We start from the raw sequence: 20,001 nt of genomic DNA, 5'->3' as shown, positions 1-20,001 counted from the left end.
TGCAATTGCAACAGCATTCACATTTCTTCACTCTCATTACATTCTATCTCCTTAACAAAAACTTACAGTTTTAAAAGTTAAGTATAAGGGTTGATTAAACGCCAAAAGGTACACAAATCAGCAGTTCCCAACATTTCATTAATACTTCATTGATATAATTTAAGTAATTTTACTGCATTAACTTTTCCTTCACATTTTTTAGAATTTATTAGATGTCACAGACCCTTATGCTGGCCATTTTCGTCTACAAAATATTTACTCAAGTAGCACACCATTTAACTTAGATTGACTGTAATATCTATTTATCTATAATAATCAAACTATTAATCACAGGTGAAAAAGAAAACGTTATAAAAAATATAAAAAAAATAAGAGGCTAAAAAATTCATAAACTTTTTTTACATCAATGATTTTATGCATTTATTTTTATTTTTAAATAAAAATCATTGGTTTAAGTTCATTCTTTGATTAAAGTAATTGTTATTTTATGTTGTAGTCAAACGTTTGTAATAATAAGTAATAAATAATCTGGCTTTATCGCAAATAATATAGTTTTCTTCAATTACATTCTCAATCTAGGTGTTCTTCCCACAATGTTATATATATGTAATATAAAATAAAGAAAATAAAGATATGCATATTTTTAGGACAGCTAATTATTCCAGTATTTTACCATAAGTAAAATTAGGGGGACTAAATTAAATTACAATTGAGAAATGAGTAAATATTGTTGAATAATCTACTTGTTATTAAATGTATGTTATTTGTGCTCACGAATATTTCGGTAAGACGAATTTAAGACTGAAATATTGTTTTGAATCCTCCGTGATTGAAATTTAAAAAGTGGCCGACTCTAACTTTGTTTTTTTCTACTTTAACATGCATGTATATGTGACTACTCAGAATAATTCATCACTCATTTTATCATAATTATAATAAAAAAATATTATGAATGAACTGGCCAGCATAAGGGTCTGTGACATCTAATAAATTCTAAAAAATGTGAAGGAAAAGTTAATGCAGTAAAATTACTTAAATTATATCAATGAAGTATTAATGAAATGTTGGGAACTGCTGATTTGTGTACCTTTTGGCGTTTAATCAACCCTTATACTTAACTTTTAAAACTGTAAGTTTTTGTTAAGGAGATTTTTGTACCTTTTGGATAGATTTTCCTTTTTGTCTATTTGCAAAGTTACGTCTGCTTTACAGATTTTTTAAAATTTGGAATAAGCTATTCTATCATTATAACCTGATAAGGTGTTAAATCGGAACCGTAACTACCACTGGAGAGATCTTTTTAAAGAATGATTATAGTTGCGGTCCCCAAACCATCCTCAATAACCATTTTTTTGAGAAAGCGTTTTGAATAAAATAGGAAGGTATTTGTACGTAAATAGCAAAATTAAACTGCGATTTCAGTACTTCCTTTTAAGAGGAGCAAGAAAAATAAACTGCGATTACAGTACTTCTCCCTAAAAGGCAAAGATTTTGAATCGAACGACAATTCATTGATGTAAATCGGTTCACTCATTGATAATTTTAACGATTGCAGTACTTCCTCTTAGTAGGTGTAAGAGCATGATAGCACTTCACAGCCACATAGAGGAGCTTTAATCACTTCTTCGTGCTAAATTTTATCAAAATCGGACTAAGCTTTGTAGAAATATTGGTAATAATAGTTTTAGAAAGGGCCTTATTTGGGTGGGGCGAACTCCCCTCCTTATGAGGCATAGCGTCGAGACTTTTAAAGTACAAATCTGTACAAAATTTCGATTCGAATGACACTTCATTCATGAAAATCGGTTCACGTGTCGATAATTTGAAACGATTGCTATACTTCCCCTTAACAAGTGTAAGAGCAGATCGTCGCTTTATTGTTAGGTAGGGGAGCCCTAACCCTATCATCCTACCAAATTTTATCAAAATCGGGCCAAGATTTACAGAGTAATTAGTAATAATAATTTTGGAGGGGGCCTTACATAAAGGGGGCTAACTCCTCTCCCATTCGATGTACAGGGCCGAGACCCCCAAAAGGCACATCTACATAAAATTCCGAATCGAACGACACCTCATTCATGAAAATCGGTTTGCGCGTTTAGGCGCTACGTTGTTTACAAAAAAGGTAACAACAACAAGAAGAAGAAGAAGAACAACAAGAACAAGAACAACAACAATTTTTGAAAAAGCCGTTTTTGCTCATTTTCAGCAACTTTTTTCTCGAAACCTATTAGATCTGGGTGGTTGCAAAAAAATTACAGTTATAAAGGATGGTTTGGAGTTAGATTTAAAGAAAATTTGGGAATTTTATCTTTTATAGAAAAAGAGAAAAAAATTGTCAAAGTTGGGTGTTTTTCAACGTTACACTTTTTCGTGCAGTTTTTGATGGTCAACCCTTATACAACTGTCCTACCGGACAGTTTTAATTTGGTAAATTTTGTAGCAATTCTTAAATTTTTAATACCATATTTTAGACGTTTCCTATTCGATTCATTTTTCCACAATTCCTTTCTTTTGTATCCTTTTAATCTGTTTTTGTCTTCGTATTGTCAAATAGAATACAAATCTGTAAATTGGACAGTTTTTTTATTTTATTTAGTTCACTAATTCTTTTGTAATAATCTTTATAGCCCTAAATGACTCCAATTTTTAACCAATCAGTGCTAGATCATATACCTGTTGACTTATTTATGGAATGAAAAATAACACTTCACATTGTCAGTTTTAAGTCAACAACTTTTTTCAATATAGTAATTTACTTAACAATAAAAATTATCACTTAGTTGAACTTCCATTCACTGTTTAAAGAATTACGGTGTATAGAAAATTAAGACTAAATTGTTACAGAATTTCCTTCAGTTTATAGGTCATTGCTAGTATATTACGCCTACATCAAATTATTTTATGTAAATTTACCAACCTTTTACATTAAGTGTAGGTGGGTCAGTGACATGGATAACTTGTACAGAAATTAAAACGAATTTATTAATAGATCCATTAAATTTATTACAACGTTTGCAAATAAATAATTTGATTAAAGCTAATAATTGCCTTTTATAAAAAGGAACTTTTAACTTAGAGAAGCGTTGAAGATACGGCTATTTAATATAAAATTTCAATAAAATTCCCAACAGTTGATGCAATGTGCAATCAAAAAGATAATAATAAATCTAGCACCTTCATAAAGTAAGATATTTAGTTGTGCCTTTAATTTATTTCAATTTAAAACGACCAGTTTCTTACAAATAAATGAGATGATTTCTTAGCAGCTCAAGCTTCATAACATCATTTGAGCCATTTTATAGTTCCATTAAATCACAATTTCAATTGTTTAGTTGCATATCATTAGTTTATTAAATTAGAAAAAAAAAATAATCAGACACCAACTGGCTTAGGAAAAAGTTTTATAGGAACTCATAGGGCAAATTGAAAGAGTCTAGCAATTATTACCGTTGCAATCGTACCCTATACATCCTTGGCTGCAGGTCAGCTAATTGAGTAGTCTGCTCATTGGATACCGATCCATTGTGGTCTCTGGCGAAATCTGAATGGCTATTCATTGGCTAAGGAACACTTTCTGTTAGAGTTTTCAATAAGTCAGAAAACTTAGAATAAAACAAGGGAAGGTTACTGCAAGACAAGCCAGGTTACCCAAACAAATATTAAACAGTAGTGTGTTTCAGAATACCTTCTGCCTACTGTTTCCTTAACTTAACTACTGCTTTCTAACTTATATTAGGCGGAGTGTTTTACATCTCCGAACTATCCTCAATGACTGGATTGTGAGACGCACAATTGGGTATTAGACAACTGCAACTTGCTAACACTTTCTAACTTTATGTTGGTCTGCCTGATATTGAATTGAGTAAGTGACATAGAATAGTTTAATAGTAATTAAATATTCATTTCTTTAAGAGTAACTTATGCCTATAAAGAAGTAAACTCACAGCTTGGCAGTGTTTATTGAGTAATTAGTGATAAAAATGACTTCTTTAGAAGGAAGTGAAAGCTTAATTACGCAGCCAATTTTGAAGAAAATTAAATTTTATTAGAATTGGCATTATATAATGGAGTTATAACTGCATATGACAATTAATCGTAAATAACATAAAATTAATCCTCCAAAATTTAGAGATATGATAATTGCGCGTGTGTAACAATTGCATGACTTATGATTAAGGAACGGATTTTTATGTATTTAAAAATGCCAAATATTTAATTAAAATATGCATTTATTTTCTTCAATTATGTGGAAAATATGTGATTTTCTTAAAATATTTTCTGGAATATTTAAGTAAAATGGACATTTTTTTTTATGAAAATCGTGAAATGGTGGAATGATTGCATTTTTCGAGAACTTCACAGTTCAAAAGGAATGGCTTTGAATCCACATCAGCATCACTGTCAAGTTTTCCAATAACTGCATTGGCAATATACCTGCCCTCAACGTCAGTGGTTTCATCAATTGACACCCAAATCGGTCCATCTTTGATATGTTCTCGAATTTTGGTTAGTGTATCTTTATAGATATCTTCCAGGTAGTTTTTCCTCAGAGCGCTCTCGTCAGGCATTTTTTTTCCAATATAGGTCTCTAAGAATCCTTTGAAATGAGGATTTTTAAGTTTGTGGAAAGGGATATCTGCTCTAACCAAAGCCCGAAACAGATCTGTACTTAGAGTAGACTTACTTGATGATGGAGATGTAAGGAAGGCTTGATAGGACGTCCTCTCTTTCTTTCTGTTTTTATTCTCTGTGCAGTACAAAATGTCTCCATCACTTCGAAAAAGTTCTGCTGGAAACTCGCGAAGATATTTAGCAACCAGTTGTTTGTTTGAGGCCGATGTTCGTGGCATTTCACCCAAAAAAGAATACACTAAGTGACCGAACGAAATGAATTGGACACTTCAACGAACGAGCTGAAAGAACAGACAACTTCAAAGAACTAACAAGTGCCCGTCACTGTTTAGCAGCATTCTGTATAAATTACAATAACCATTGTACCCACTGTGATTCACAGCCCTACAGTCTGTGGTTCACAGTTCCTGTCAACCACCTCCCAATTATGAAAATATGCCCAAAATGAAAAATATGTACATATTTTGATTAAATATGTAGAAATATTTTTTTATTTTAATCAAATATGTATAAATATGCGATAACATCCAAATATGTGGAAATATGTGAAATAAAAGTAGGCTCAAACGGCTTAAAGAGTGTCAGTATGAATACTTCTAGTTGAAAAACGTCTGTAAATTGGCTAGAAAAAATATGTAAATACATACGAATCCGTTCCCTAGTTATGATAAACAATTTTTATGGCTCTGAACAACCGAATTTTTTTTTTTTACTAAGGAAGGAAGAATATTTTGTTAAACATTTGTTTTATTGTATAAAAATTCTTTCTTCCCTTTAGTATATAGAATCAGACACCAAAAAACTATTAACAATACTGAACAAAATAATCGTATTAATTCCATAGGCCTTACTGAATTTCTTCACCAATCTTAACGTTAAAAATAATTTTTTTTTTTTCTTTGTTTAGCTATTATGACGTCAAACGTTTCTCTTTCACTAATGACGCAGGAACAGATATCTGAATCATTTCTAACAGTGGTGGTTATTTATCACAGGAAATATTCGGTGACCAGCTCACCAAATGTAAATACCACAAGGATGTAATTTGTACATTGTGATATTGTGTATTTTGTGTAGGTGTGTTTGTATGTTTTTACAGAAACTTCTATATATAGGGAATAACAAGGCTGGTATTTCTATAGCCAGAGAAAGCCTTAGTTGATAGTTCATACCAGAATTTAAAAAAAATAATAATAATAATAATGAAATACTTAAGCTTAATTTTCATTTTTATGTTGTTCACATTGTTCAGTAATGCAGTAGTAGTCGCTCTACCACAGTATTTCCCAAGGAGGACTTTAAGATGTCCTGAAGGGTATCGAAGAGATATACATGGTAACTGCAGGATGGTCTTCAGCCCTCAAAGAATGTCAGTCGCTGATTTGTCAGATGAAAACGATTATGTTAGTAGATTTCTTTTTATTATTAATATTATTATTTATTTTATTTTACCTTTTAAGTTTTTATTTGTGATTATTTAATTAGAAAGAGTCAGTTGAGTTGAGATTTAAGATAAAGTTAGAAAACAAGGAGTGTTCATTTTCATATAAATATATTTTTATCCATGAGTCTGGCTCAAATAACTGAAGAACTATGTCGTCAGCAGCGAGTGAAATTATACCCGAATTTAGAAGACATTATGCTGACGAGACATAACAATTAAAATATTATTTAATTTTTAATTCGTTACAATTTATTACGGATGATTAACTGTGATTCTTATTTCTTTCGTTACATTGCAAATAATAATAATTTTGTATTTCTTTTCTAAGTTTTCGTCATAGAGACTAGGTTATCTTTCAGGGATTGTTGACAACTGTATTTTTTTTTTACAATTTTTAACGTCAAAGCTTTGATGTGACTTCTGTCCTTTACTGTTTAGGCTTACCTACTGAGTGTGGTTGGCTTTAAAATTTTCTGGTTTGTAAACATTAAAATTGTCGACAAGCATAAACCCTGAAGATGACCTAGGCCGAAAGCTTGAAATTGACAATTATATTTTTCTTTATGAATTAATTAGTCAGTAGGATGGGACAGCATATTAATTAAAACTGTCCGGTAGGACAGTTGTATAAGGGTTGATCGTAAAAAACTGCACGAAAATAGTGTAACGTTGAAAAACACCCAACTTTGACAATTTTTTTCTCTTTTTCTATAAAAGATAAAATTCCCAAATTTTCTTTATAATATAGGGCAAATCCTCCTTTATAACTGTAATTTTTTTGCAACCACCCAGATTAAATAGATTTCGAGAAATATGCTGCTGGAAATGAGCAAAAACGGCATTTTCAAAAATTGTTCTTGTTCTTGTTACCTTTTTTATAAACAACGTAGCGCCTAAACGCGCGAACCGATTTTCATGAATGAGGTGTCATTCGATTCGGAATTCTATGTAGATGTACCTTATGGGGGTCTCGATGCTGTACATCGAATGGGAGAGGAGTTAGCCCCCTTTATGTAAGGCCCCCTCCAAAATTATTATTACTAATTAGTCTGTAAATCTTGGCCCGATTTTGATAAAATTTGGTGGGATGATAGGGTTAGGGCTCCCCTACGTAACATTAAAGCGACGATCTGCTCTTACACTTGTTAAGGGGAAGTGTAGCAATCGTTTCAAATTATCGACACGTGAACCGATTTTCATAAATGAAGGGTCATTCGAATCAAAATTTTGCACAGATTTACACTTTAAAAGTCTCGACACTACGCCTCATAAGTAGGGGAGTTTGCCCCACCCAGGTAAGGCTCTTTCTAAAACTATTATTACCAATATTTCTAAAACGCTTAGTCCGATTTTGATAAAATTTGGTGGGATGATAGGGTTAGGGCTTCCCTACGTAACATCAAAGCGACAATTTGCTCTTACACTTGTTAAGGGGAAGTATAGCAATCGTTTCAAATTATCGACACGTGAACCGATTTTCATAAATGAAGGGTCATTCGAATCAAAATTTTGCACAGATTTACACTTTCAAAGTCTCGACATTACGCCTCATAAGGAGGGGAGTTTGCCCCACCCAGGTAAGGCTCTTTCTAAAACTATTATTACCAATATTTCTAAAACGCTTAGTCCGATTTTGATAAAATTTAGCACGAAGAAGTGATTAAAGCTCCTCTACGTGGCTGTGAAGTGCCATCATGCTCTTACACCGACTAAGAGGAAGTACTGCAATCGTTAAAATTTTCAACGGGTGATCCGATTTACATTAATGAATTGTCGTTCGATTCAAAATCTTTGCCTCTTTGCCTTTTAGGGAGAAGTACTGTAATCGCAGTTTATTTTTCTTACTCCTATTAAAAGGAAGTTTTAAATTTGCTATTTACGTACAAATACCTTCCTATTTTATTCAAAACGCTTTCTCAAAAAAATTGTTATTGAGGGTGGTTTGGGGACCGCAACTATAATCATTCTTTAAAAAGATCTCTCCAGTGGTAGTTACGGTTCCAACTTAACACCTTATCAGTATATTTGTATACCTTTTGGCGTTTAATCAACCCTTATACTTAACATTTTAAACTGTAAGTTTTTGTTAAGGAGTCATTAACTAAAATTTGTTTTATAAATAAATAATTATAGCAAATAAGCATAATTTAATTTTAGTTGAATTTGATGTCTGTGGCTTTTTTAATTTGCAACATTTCTACCAATTTAAAGTAAGTTTTTGGGTTATAATTTTCAATTTTACAATTTGTTTTTCCTCTAAAAAATATAGATTTTTCATTTTCCATAGAAAAATATTATTTTAAAAGGTATAAATAATAAATAAGTAACACTTTCTTCCCGTTTTTTTGAATTAATGGAAGTCTTTATTTTTATAGGTAAAGTTCTGTGGAAGTATATTTAGGTTGAATAAAATAACTCTTTAAATGGATCTACTTTGAATATAGTACTAAATTATTTTGATGACTTAAAGTTTGCCTTTTTAAGCCTAAAAATAAAACTTGGGTAATATAAAATAGTGAGCACATAGACATTCGTAAAAAATGAAAGAGTGTCTCCGCGCATATATTATTATGATTATTTTGCACACCGTAGAATGAACTTTTGCTGATAATATTCGCTTCATATTGAGTTGAATACTTACTGGGTGCTCTGTGAATTTACAATTACATGAATATCAATCAGTGATTAACACTGCATTGCCAATGCTCGAACTTAGTCAGTTATTTGCATTGAAGGATGAGAAAGAATAGGAATTAAGAACGGAAAAACAAATTTTGTCCACAAATCGGCTTTAACATTTCACGCAGAAGGAATTAACTTCAACTTAGGATCGCAGTAATTTCAGTATTTTCTAGAACCCTGATTGACTGCCTTCTGATCAGGGACATTTTCATTTTTTTAATTACATTTACTATTTTTTCAATTACTGTTCGCTGTTGACACGGATTGGAAATAACCCAATTTCCTTGCAAGTTTTTGCTGCATTTCGGACAGAAAATCAATCGTAGAAAGAGGCTATTTTTTGTACCTTGATACTTTCTATGTAAATTTATCAAATAAGCATTTAGGCAATAATCTGGAGTCAAGTTAATAACAGAAAATCTACTTATATTACCAATCAGGAGTTGAAATGACTTCGATATATTTACGTGTAATGCCAATCTGGAGTCAAAATGACTCTTATGGTTCAAGTAAACTAATCTGCAAAAAGAAACTAAGAATTCCATTGGTCTTCAGCTCGTGACTACCAAATGGTGAACTTAGTCATATTGACTCCATAATTTATAGCATAACTAAGAGCATTTCGGGATAGCTATGAGATGTGGGGAAACAGAGACCATTCCTATTTTTTTTTTGGAGTCAAATTGGCTCCGGATTTTTGCAATGCAGTGAGTGATCAAGCTCTGTGCTCAGATTCTTTTATCATAATAGTCACGGTTCCTATTTGCTGTGTTTTTGGACGATATCATCAAGCATCTTTTTTTTGCAGACCACCCGATTTGTAGAAAATTTTATTTATAACATTGCAAAATTGCAAACAATCTCAACATTAAGGCTGCAATATTTTTTCTTAATCGAACTTTTTGTCGGAATAACGTGGGCCTGGTTTGCGATCTCTCGTTTATAGACACCTTCTAGGTTATGTCAGTTAGAAGCCTCCAAAAAATAGACAATCTAGGCGCCACGGTAGCCGAGAGGTTAGAGGTAATATGTATTGTGGTACTGGGTTCGATTCCCGTTCTTAGGCCTTGGATTTTATTTAATGGTTAATAAAAGAAATTTGCAGTAAAGTATGTTTGCCTCCGTCCACGACACCTAATTGGTAGCTGGACGTAAAGCCTGCCTGAAAAAATAGGCGATTACTTACTTAATAGACAATCTGAAACTTGCCAAAAATTAGAACCCATTGTATACAAACAAGGCTAACTTTTCCAAAAGCAAACATTAGCCTCGTTATAATGCACTGGCTTCACTTTTGAACAGTGGAATTACGCAAAAGATACAAAGCTTTTTCACGATTTGAGTAAAATTAATGTTAGGAGAGTAATCTATAGTAATGTGTTTGTAACCTACTCTTATTCCGACAATGTCTATCGTAAGTCTTTGATCTGCATTGTAATGAATTTGTGCGCAGGTTATATTTCCTAAAGTGAAAATAATTTTGGACAATTCCAATAAAGAGTGAAAGTCAAAATTGATAGACATGATTTTCGGATAGCAGCAAATATTTATTGCATTACTGCTGAAATTTCCTTATTTCAAGACTGCTGATTATTGATGATTTCTTGATTGATTGTTAGGAGCACTTTTTTTTCTATTTAAAAAATAAAGAAGAAATAGTCAAAAAACATTCATGTGTCCAGTTGGTTTTGGTTAAATTTTATAAAAAATTAAAATTAAAATTAGAACAAAATTTTATTAAATATGAACATAAATTGGATGTAATAAATTAATGCGGTAATTAAATTAATTTAGAAAAGTTACAAAAATTTCCATTTTTTAAAATTTTTAATAAATTGTAAAATAGCCATTTCAAACATTTGTAGGATTTTATTATTCAATTTCGTATTCATCTACTTCAATTTTCTCTTCTTCATCACCATCTCTGTAAATAAAAACAAAATCATTTTTCATCAAAATAACTAACTAATTATAATAATTTAAATCAGTAATATGATTTATAGGTTATGAACTAAATACGAGGGTCGTTTGAAAAGTCCGTGCAAAGTCAGAGAGATAGCACCACTGGCGCGTATCGAGGTTATGTTTAGTTAGTAGCATCTCTTGGAAGAACACACACCAAGTTTCAGCCAGATCGGTCTATTTCTTTGTGTTTGGCATTCGTTTGAATCGAAGAAGTCGAGTGATTTTCAAAAAATGGACGAAAAAGAATTTCGTGTGTTGATTAAACACTACTTTATGAAAGGCAAAACGCCTGAGGAGACTAAAGAGAAGCTTGATAAACATTATGGTGACTGATTGAACAGTTTATAAGTGGTTTCAAAATTTTCGGAGTGGCCATATGGGCACAAGTGACGCTGAACGTTCTGGACGCCCTGTTGAGGTTACTACTCCAGAAATCATTGATAACATCCATGATATGGTGATGGATGACAGAAGAGTGAAGGTGCGTGAGATTGCTAGTGCTGTGGGCATCTCGAATGAACGGGTACATAATATTTTGCATCAACATTTGGACATGACAAAGCTATCCGCAAGATGGGTGCCGCGATTGCTCACGCTTGACCAAAAACGAAATCGTGTGAAGTGTTGCAAGGACGGTTTGCAGCTGTTCCAGAAAAATCCGCAGGACTTTAAGCGTCGTTTCGTCACTGTGGATGAAACATGGATACATCACTACACTCCTGAGACCAAAGAACAATCTAAACAATGGGCTACCAAGGGGGGAATCTGCGCCAAAAAAGGCGAAGACCGTTCCTTCGGCCGGAAAGATTATAAGACTTTCTTTTGGGATTCGCAAGGAATAATCCTCATCGACTATCTGGAAAAGGGTAAAACTATTACAGGTGCATATTATTCATCGTTATTGGGCCGTTTCAAAACCGAGCTGCAAGAAAAACGCCCACGATTGGCACACAAAAAAGTCCTTTTCTATCACGACAACGCACCAGCTCACACCTCAGCAGTTGTGGTCGCAAAATTAATGGAAATAGGGTTCCAACTCGTTTCACATCCCCCCTATTCTCCAGACTTGGCTCCCTCGGACTACTATTTGTTCCCCAATATGAAGAAATGGCTGGCGGGAAAAAGATTTTATTCAAACGAGGAGGTGATTGCAGAAACGAATGGCTATTTTTCAGACTTGGACAAATCCTATTATTCGGAAGGGATCAACAAACTAGAGCAGCGTTGGACAAAGTGTATAAGCCTAAAAGGAGACTATGTTGAAAAATAAAAAAGGTTTACCCCAAAAAATTAAGTAGTTTTTATTTTTGCACGGACTTTTCAAACGACCCTCGTATTACTTCAACAAATCAGTAAATAAATAATACTACAGTTACAAAAATAAAGAGAAAAAAGAAAAAGTATTCCTGCGCATTTAATTGGCCCAGTTCGTTGCTGACCGAAGTATTATGTAACAGGTTGCTAGTTTGGTGAAGCTAATTGAACATAATTAACCGTTGTATTCTTAATTATAATGATAATTTTATTATTTGCTTTAATTAGAATCTATTTATAAATTGTTTTGATATTCGATACTTGGGATTATAATTTCAGAGTTTCTACAGATAATTATTATACTACACTTAATTATTACTGAATGTATTTTCACAAAGTTTGTTTAAATTTGTCTTTGTAAACTCAGTTTCAATCCACTTACCATCTCACTTAATTGTAAAACTCTCTACTAAATCTTGTTTAATTTTAATTTTTTCAGCTAAAATAACTAATTCTAATTACCAAATTAAAAGTTGTATACGTACTTTAGTTTCAAACTAGGGATTGATTATTTATTAACAGTAAGAAATTTTTATGGCACCTTAATAAAGTAAAGTAATTGCCTATTTTTTCAGGCGTGCTTAACGTCCAACTACCAATTAGGTGTCGTGGACGGAGGCGACTAGCTAACGTACTTTACTGTAAATTTCTTTCATTAACCATTAAATAAAATCCAAGGCCTAAGAACGGGAATCGAACCCAGTAAGGGGCCCTATTTATATTTTGAGACTAGTAATAAAAAAAACAGTAATTTGTCACTGAAAATGACTTTTGTTTTTCAAAATATTCTCCTTTATGATCTGTACACTTCTGCATGCGTTCGAACCACTTGTCAATACATTTTTCCCATTCCGCTTGAGACACCTCCAAAACATGGTTTTTGAATGCATCAACGGCTTCTTCTGCCGACGAAAATCGTTGTCCACGTAATTTATTCTTGACGTTCGGAAACAAAAAGAAGTCATTTGGTGCTAAATCAGGACTGTTCGGCGGATGACCCATTAATTCGATTTTTTGAGTGCTCAAATAGTCGGTTGTTAGACGAGATGTGTGACAGCTGGCATTGTCTTGATGAAGAATGATCCGACGGCGCTTGTTTGTTTTCCTTATTTCATCGAAGACTTCCGGCAAACAAATGGTTGTGTACCATTCAGAATTGACCGTTCTACGTTCCTCTAAAGGCACTGTTGCCACATGACCAGTTTTTCCGAAAAAACAGGCGACCATTTGTTTCGAAGTGCTTCGAGCGCGAACAACTTTTGTTGGATTTGGTTCATCTTGAAACACCCATACAGTCGACTGCTGTTTAGTTTCCGGATTCATACGCATATATCCATGATTCGTCACCTGTTACAATCTTATACACGTCTTTTGAAGCACCGCCATTGTATTTTTTAAGCATTTGTTTGCACCAAATCGACACGAGCATCTTTTTGAGATTTTGTCAGATTATGTGGGATCCAACGAGAACAAACCTTTTTCACGGCTAAATGATTATGCAATATTTTATATATGCTGGTGGAACTAATGCCTAAGGTTGCCTCAATCTCACAGTATGTCACATGACGATCTTGCATTATTAGTTTTTGCACAGCATCAATGTTTTCTGACACAACAACTGATTTTGGACGACCTTCACGACTTTCGTCAGGTGAGCGAACGACGAACACGATTGAATTCGTTATACCAGCGTTTCACAGTGGCAAAGGATGGGGCTTTATCGCCAAAAGTGGAAGTAAGTTGATCGATGCACTCCTGTTTTGATAATCCACGTCGAAAGTCGTAATAAATCATTGCACGAAAATTTTCACGAGTTAATTCCATTTTTTCGCTGAGACACAATTTTCAAGTGATTGTAAGCAACACAAATCGCGCTCAAGTAACAAAACGTTCTGAAGAAGGTTATGGTCAAAAATGTCGAAACTTTCAAGTGGAAACGTCAGATAGCACCTGACAACACTCAGTGTTGCCAAGGCTCAAAATATAAGTAGTGCCCCTCGTACCACAATACGAGGGTCGTTTGAAAAGTCCGTGCAAAGTCAGAGAGATAGCACCACTGGCGCGTATCGAGGTTATGTTTAGTTAGTAGCATCTCTTGGAAGAACACACACCAAGTTTCAGCCAGATCGGTCTATTTCTTTGTGTTTGGCATTCGTTTGAATCGAGGAAGTCGAGTGATTTTCAAAAAATGGACGAAAAAGAATTTCGTGTGTTGATTAAACACTACTTTATGAAAGGCAAAACGCCTGAGGAGACTAAAGAGAAGCTTGATAAACATTATGGTGACTGATTAGAACAGTTTATAAATGGTTTCAAAATTTTCGGAGTGGCCAAATGGGCACAAGTGACGCTGAACGTTCTGGACGCCCTGTTGAGGTTACTACTCCAGAAATCATTGATAAAATCCATGATATGGTGATGGATGACAGAAGAGTGAAGGTGCGTGTGATTGCTAGTGCTGTGGGCATCTCGAATGAACGGGTACATAATATTTTGCATCAACATTTGGACATGACAAAGCTATCCGCAAGATGGGTGCCGCGATTGCTCACGCTTGACCAAAAACGAAATCGTGTGAAGTGTTGCAAGGACGGTTTGCAGCTGTTCCAGAAGAATCCGCAGGACTTTAAGCGTCGTTTCGTCACTGTGGATGAAACATGGATACATCACTACACTCCTGAGACCAAAGAACAATCTATACAATGGGTTACCAAGGGGGAATCTGCGCCAAAAAAGGCGAAGACCGTTCCTTCGGCCGGAAAGATTATGGCGACTGTCTTTTGGGATTCGCAAGGAATAATCATCATCGACTATCTGGTGAAGGGTAAAACTATTACAGGTGCATATTATTCATCGTTATTAGACCGTTTGAAAACCGAGCTGCAAGAAAAACGCCCACGATTGGCCCACAAAAAAGTCCTTTTCCATCACGACAACGCACCAGCTCACACCTCAGCAGTTGTGGTCGCAAAATTAATGGAAATAGGGTTCCAACTCGTTTCACATCCCCCCTAATCTCCAGACTTGGCTCCCTCGGACTACTACTTGTTCCCCAATATGAAGAAATGGCTGGCGGGAAAAAGATTTTATTCAAACGAGGAGGTGATTGCAGAAACGAATGGCTATTTTCCAGACTTGGACAAATCCTATTATTCGGAAGGGATCAACAAACTAGAGCAGCGTTGGACGAAGTATATAAGCCTAAAAGGAGACTATGTTGAAAAATAAAAAAGGTTTACCCCAAAAAATTAAGTAGTTTTTATTTTTGCACGGACTTTTCAAACGACCCTCGTACATATTAGCTTTACTTCTTCTCGCCACTAACCGCTCGGCTACCGTGGCGCTTTGTTAATAATGCAATCGCGATAAAAGAATGTGCGTTTACTAATTAGATGGACGGCAAATATGCCATCGTCAAACCTATCTACAATGATTAGGACCAAATAGCCCATTTTATACGAGAATATAAGCCCAAAATGGGTTTTCATTACTTGGATACACAAGACTGGTTAGTCAGAGATCGTTTGATGGTTATATTGCCTCATTTTCAGGACCACCATCCGGTCAAAGAGAAGCGAACTGGAATGATCAGAGACATGGGACAGCTGAGCAAAGTTGTTTAAGTGGTAATGATCTGATTCTTGGTGTTTTTTTCTCTTGGGGTTGCTTTAATTTGGTAATATGAAATATTTATAATAGAGTTTGCTCTTTTGATGAAGTTTCCGTCCACGATCGTCATTCAAGTTAACAAAAAAAAAAATGTACTTATAAAGCAAAGTAAAATTGGTAACCCAACAAGTACCAATACATGTTACGATGAATTCGTTCTACTTTCCCATACTTTTCAGAATGAGGAGAAGTTGCGATGTAGAAAAGCTTTAAAAATTTAGTATTTAGAATCATGAAAGATCCGCTGGTCTGTTATCTGAATATTGTAATGGTTTAAATAAACTCGATGATGCCCGAGATTTGAATGTTAAGCAAGACTTAAGCTTGACTTTCACAACTATTATATTGAATTTGTAAACAAGCAAGCGTTGAATCGTCAAAGACTTCTCGGTGAAGGCAATATCAGATATTTAACACTAAACCTACCGACATTTATGCATAACTATTCCTACCATGACCGCTCAAATGACCGCACTTTAAAATCACTTAAATTCCTTATTATAGAATAAAGATAATAATTATTTAACAATGAAAAAGCTTAGTTTCTTTTGTTTAAAAATAAATCTCGTAGATTTTACTCTTTATTGCATCATTTTTTATAATTATTGGCTTCTCAATTGCACATTTCTCGCGTACGTATTTTTTACAGTTTAGACAGCACTTTGGCTATTTTCCGACCATTTGTTCGTGTACTAATATTTGTCATGCTTTTCCAATGGTAATACAAAGTTTTGCCTTAAAATTTCACTTCCGGTAGTTTTTTTTTAATACAAAATCCATGCATTTATCCCGAGGCTAAGTCTAGGATATTGAAAACTATTTGTTGAGGCCATCTCCAAGATTTTCCACGGTTATATTTCTTTCACGAGCTGTATACATTTCTGCTAATTTCAGTGCGACAAACACCGCCAAGCGGAACTGAAGGTTCTCTGCTTTCACGTTTTCCCAAATATGGGAAAGCCTTTTTATTACATCGAACGCTAGCCAAGATTTGATACCAAATTTGTCCGGTTTATTTGGCATGTACCGAGTAAATCTGCATCTTGACTTTGTTGGGAACAAATGTCCTTGGAAGAGATATATGCTCTTGGTTAGAACAGTTTTGACTGTTCTCTACGAATTTGTTCCAAAATTTAGAAATCAAAGCAAATTTATCGGTTTGTAAGCGATGATTTCTTTGATCCAATCGAATAAACCTCATAATTTCCGTCTACACATTTCTGCTCACAGTGTTTGAGAAGAATGCTCGTCTCTATTTTTTGTTCCATAGAAAAGGGCAATATCGTACATTTTTTGCCTCATGTGCACCACATGCAAACAATAATCCGATAAATGCATTATCAAATTGAGTTTTCGAGAGAATTCTGATACAAAAATAAATAAATAAAATAAAATATTAAAATAAGTAAATAAAATGAAAATATTCAGCCGGTCAAATGACCGGTCGCGGTAGTTAAGGCGGACTACATATTTTTCTCAAAAATCAAATATTAGGAAAAGAAGTGAATATTAACCCCTTAATGCACAGTTTTTTTTTAAAAAAACCGCTATATTTTATATTTGAATAAGTAAGTGTTATAGCTTACAATCCCATGTAAATGATAAATATCTATAAAACGATTGCTTTTCTTTGCTTTCACATTATTTTCAATTCTCGATTATATTCGAGAGTGAAAAATTATAGTAGCATAAAGTGCAACGCCGCTCGAATTATCTCGAGTGTGAACAGTTTGGCCAGTTTAGCGCGCTCGAGTTAACTCGAGCGTGCACGTTAAGGGGTTAAAAAAACAATTGTATACATATTTTAGGAAAAGTCGTGCAGTTTAATGGCGGTATGATGACGCTGTAATTAGAAAATTTAAACCAAATTTAAAAAACAGTCAATTGACCGGTCGTGGTAGGTTTAGTGTTAAAAACACAGCTAACATTATAGCACTCCAAGCTGGAATATACTTCCATCATTTGATCAATTCTTCAATACTTCTTCAAAACAAGTAGGCGAACTTACGAAGAAACCATTTTTCTGGTGCCTTTGTGTTGGTCTAATTATTACTGCCCAAGGATAAAGAATTCAGACATTTGCTATTTACATTGAACAGCAACGACTTCGAATTACAAAAAACTATAACTTGTTTCAATGTAAGAATTCCTTTGTGTAAATATGCGTAAATATGTGTAATTAGTATAAATCTACTTAAAGGAGAAATGCCAAAGCACTTTCATTATCAACCTGATAGGAGCCAAGTTAGCCTGGAGGTTATCAACTGTTCTCTGTGTCTGAGGAGGCTCCTTTGAAGGCACAGTACATGCTTTACAAGTTGAGTAAAGTGCATTATTTGATAAATTAAGGAATAAATTTGATCCTTTACATGAAAGATATTGATCTCTCAAATATATGGCAGGAGGTTTCCAATTTTTTTGTTAATTAAACACAACTCTCTCAAAATTGCCAAATAATTATTAAACCTTCTTGTTTGTAACAGATGTAAAATTAATTTTTAGCCATTTTGTGTATGCTTGAGAACATTTAAAGCTCTTAACATTTGATTTTTCTTAGAAAAATTACTCGGAAAACGACTTATTTCCCGATATTAAGAAAAATACTAGCTTTACGGCCTTGGCAATATTTTTAGTAGAAAGGGGATGAAAAAATACATAAAAATGACCTATCGCGTGCTCTTCTTTCTCTTTGATAACAAGTTAAAAAATTGAAATATGATTAATAAATACCAGATTTTTGAAATGGCCCAGCACCTTTAATTTTGAAGATATCGAATTGCGGTTTCCGGTTTCTTTCATAACTTTTTATACTCTTTAAAACGGTGTATATGAAAATGGGGGTCAACTGCGAACCCTCACTTTTGGTCGCGCGTCAGCCACGTATGCGGGCAGGAATCTAAAATCAAGTCACATATTCTGAAACTAGAGGTGAGGGGCCGTACTTAAATTACGTAACGAACGCAAGGGGGGAGGGGGGTAAGGCTCGATTGTTACCATTGTTATGGTTCGGGGGAGGGGTTTTTTTAATGCTTGTACGTAATTTTTCCAATTGAATCTATAATTTTTTGGTCATTAATGGAAAAATACTAACGATATTTTTCGCGCCAAATTCTACTATAGCCAACCTTCATACTAAGTGATAATGTAATTAAATAAGTAATAAATAAAGAATATATGTTTGATTTTAATTAAATACTATGCAATGACGATATTCCATAACAAAAAATTACGTACATTTGGCTAGGGGGGGAGGGGAGGTTGACATTTTGTTACGATCTGTTACATCGGGGGGGGAGGGATTAAAAAGCTCTTTAAATTGCGTTACGTAATTTAAGTACGGCCCCTGACGGGCAACAAATTTTTCCTCTACCATTTTTCGCTCAGATCAACCGTTTAAGCATAAAATGCATTTGAGCCGCCTTAAAATGAACACCCTGTATATTTATAGCATATTTACACAAAGGAATTTTTACATTGAAACAAGTTATAGTTTTTTGTAATTCGAAGTCGTTGCTGTTCAAAGTAAATAGCAAAATGTCTGAAAACTCAGCTGGCTTAACTGTTACAAGAGAGTCATTTACATTCTATTTATATTTTTATATTATTATTATTTATTTTTTTTCAGATCATGAAGAAGAAATGACAGCACCAAAATGTAAACATACTTTTTCTTACTGGAATTACACTTGGAAATATTGTATATTGCGCAGTACTTAAAATGGACTAGTCTTTTGTCATTTTTTATGGAAATTTTTATAAAATTTTGATATCGAGTGTTGCTTTATCTAGTATTATCAAATTATGTGGCAAGCAAATACATTTCTTTTTATTTTAAAGTCCATGCTTTTGAATATTTGAGACTATTTTAAAAATAAAGTCTTTAATATCTTTTTATTTTTGGTAGAAGTTTTTGTTTAAATAATTCATAAGAAAACTTGTACTGTTCCAATTATCCTACTTTAACAATTAGTAACTAACTTCCCTACTAATTTTAAGCAAAATAATCACATTTTTCCTTTCGTCTCTTCCTTGCTTCGTTTCAGAAAATAATTTTTTAAATAACGTAAAACTGTAAGCTATTTTGTTAGATTAAGTCTTAAAATTGTTTGAAGTTGCAAGTTTTGTTTATGCATTAATAGTTATTTATTTAACAAGTGTGGAAAGTAGTACTTTTCCTCACGCGAGGCAGGGTTTGCACGCACGAGCGAGCGAAGCGATGCAAGTGCAAATTGCCGAGTGTGAGGAAAATACTTTACACTAGAGTTAAATATTATATTTTTTCTGCAACCATT

The 20,001-nt window shown here is 33.8% G+C and overlaps 1 protein-coding gene and 2 long non-coding RNA genes across 6 annotated transcripts in view; 1 reads left to right on the top strand and 2 right to left on the bottom strand.

Moving 5' to 3' along the window:
• Positions 1–252: 252 nt before the first annotated feature.
• Positions 253–5,171, bottom strand: LOC141461028 (uncharacterized). The gene is made up of 2 exons (XR_012462476.1): positions 3,451–5,171; positions 253–2,566 (listed from the first exon to the last, which is right to left on the bottom strand). It is a non-coding gene; the product is annotated as an uncharacterized lncRNA (long non-coding RNA).
• A 547-nt stretch (positions 5,172–5,718) lies between these two features.
• Positions 5,719–19,603, top strand: LOC141461024 (uncharacterized). The gene is made up of 2 exons (XR_012462471.1): positions 5,719–6,038; positions 19,335–19,603. It is a non-coding gene; the product is annotated as an uncharacterized lncRNA (long non-coding RNA).
• LOC141461022 (uncharacterized) overlaps positions 10,477–20,001 on the bottom strand; it is a 45,789-nt gene continuing 36,264 nt past the window's right edge. For all 4 annotated transcript variants that reach the window (XR_012462467.1, XR_012462468.1, XR_012462469.1 and 1 more), the window contains one exon: positions 10,477–10,685. Coding sequence is in view for 1 of the 4 variants with exons in the window: in XM_074141629.1 (XP_073997730.1) it covers positions 10,634–10,685 (52 nt within the window). In the remaining 3 variants the exon portion in view is untranslated. The remainder of the gene's footprint in view (positions 10,686–20,001) is intronic.

The sequence above is a fragment of the Rhodnius prolixus genome, unplaced genomic scaffold (assembly GCF_049639745.1).
Source record: "Rhodnius prolixus isolate KJV_2025 unplaced genomic scaffold, Rpr scaffold_6, whole genome shotgun sequence".
Classification (NCBI taxonomy): domain Eukaryota; kingdom Metazoa; phylum Arthropoda; class Insecta; order Hemiptera; family Reduviidae; genus Rhodnius; species Rhodnius prolixus.
Note: the sequence above shows the minus strand (reverse complement) of the source record. Positions and strands in the feature narration are given on the sequence as shown.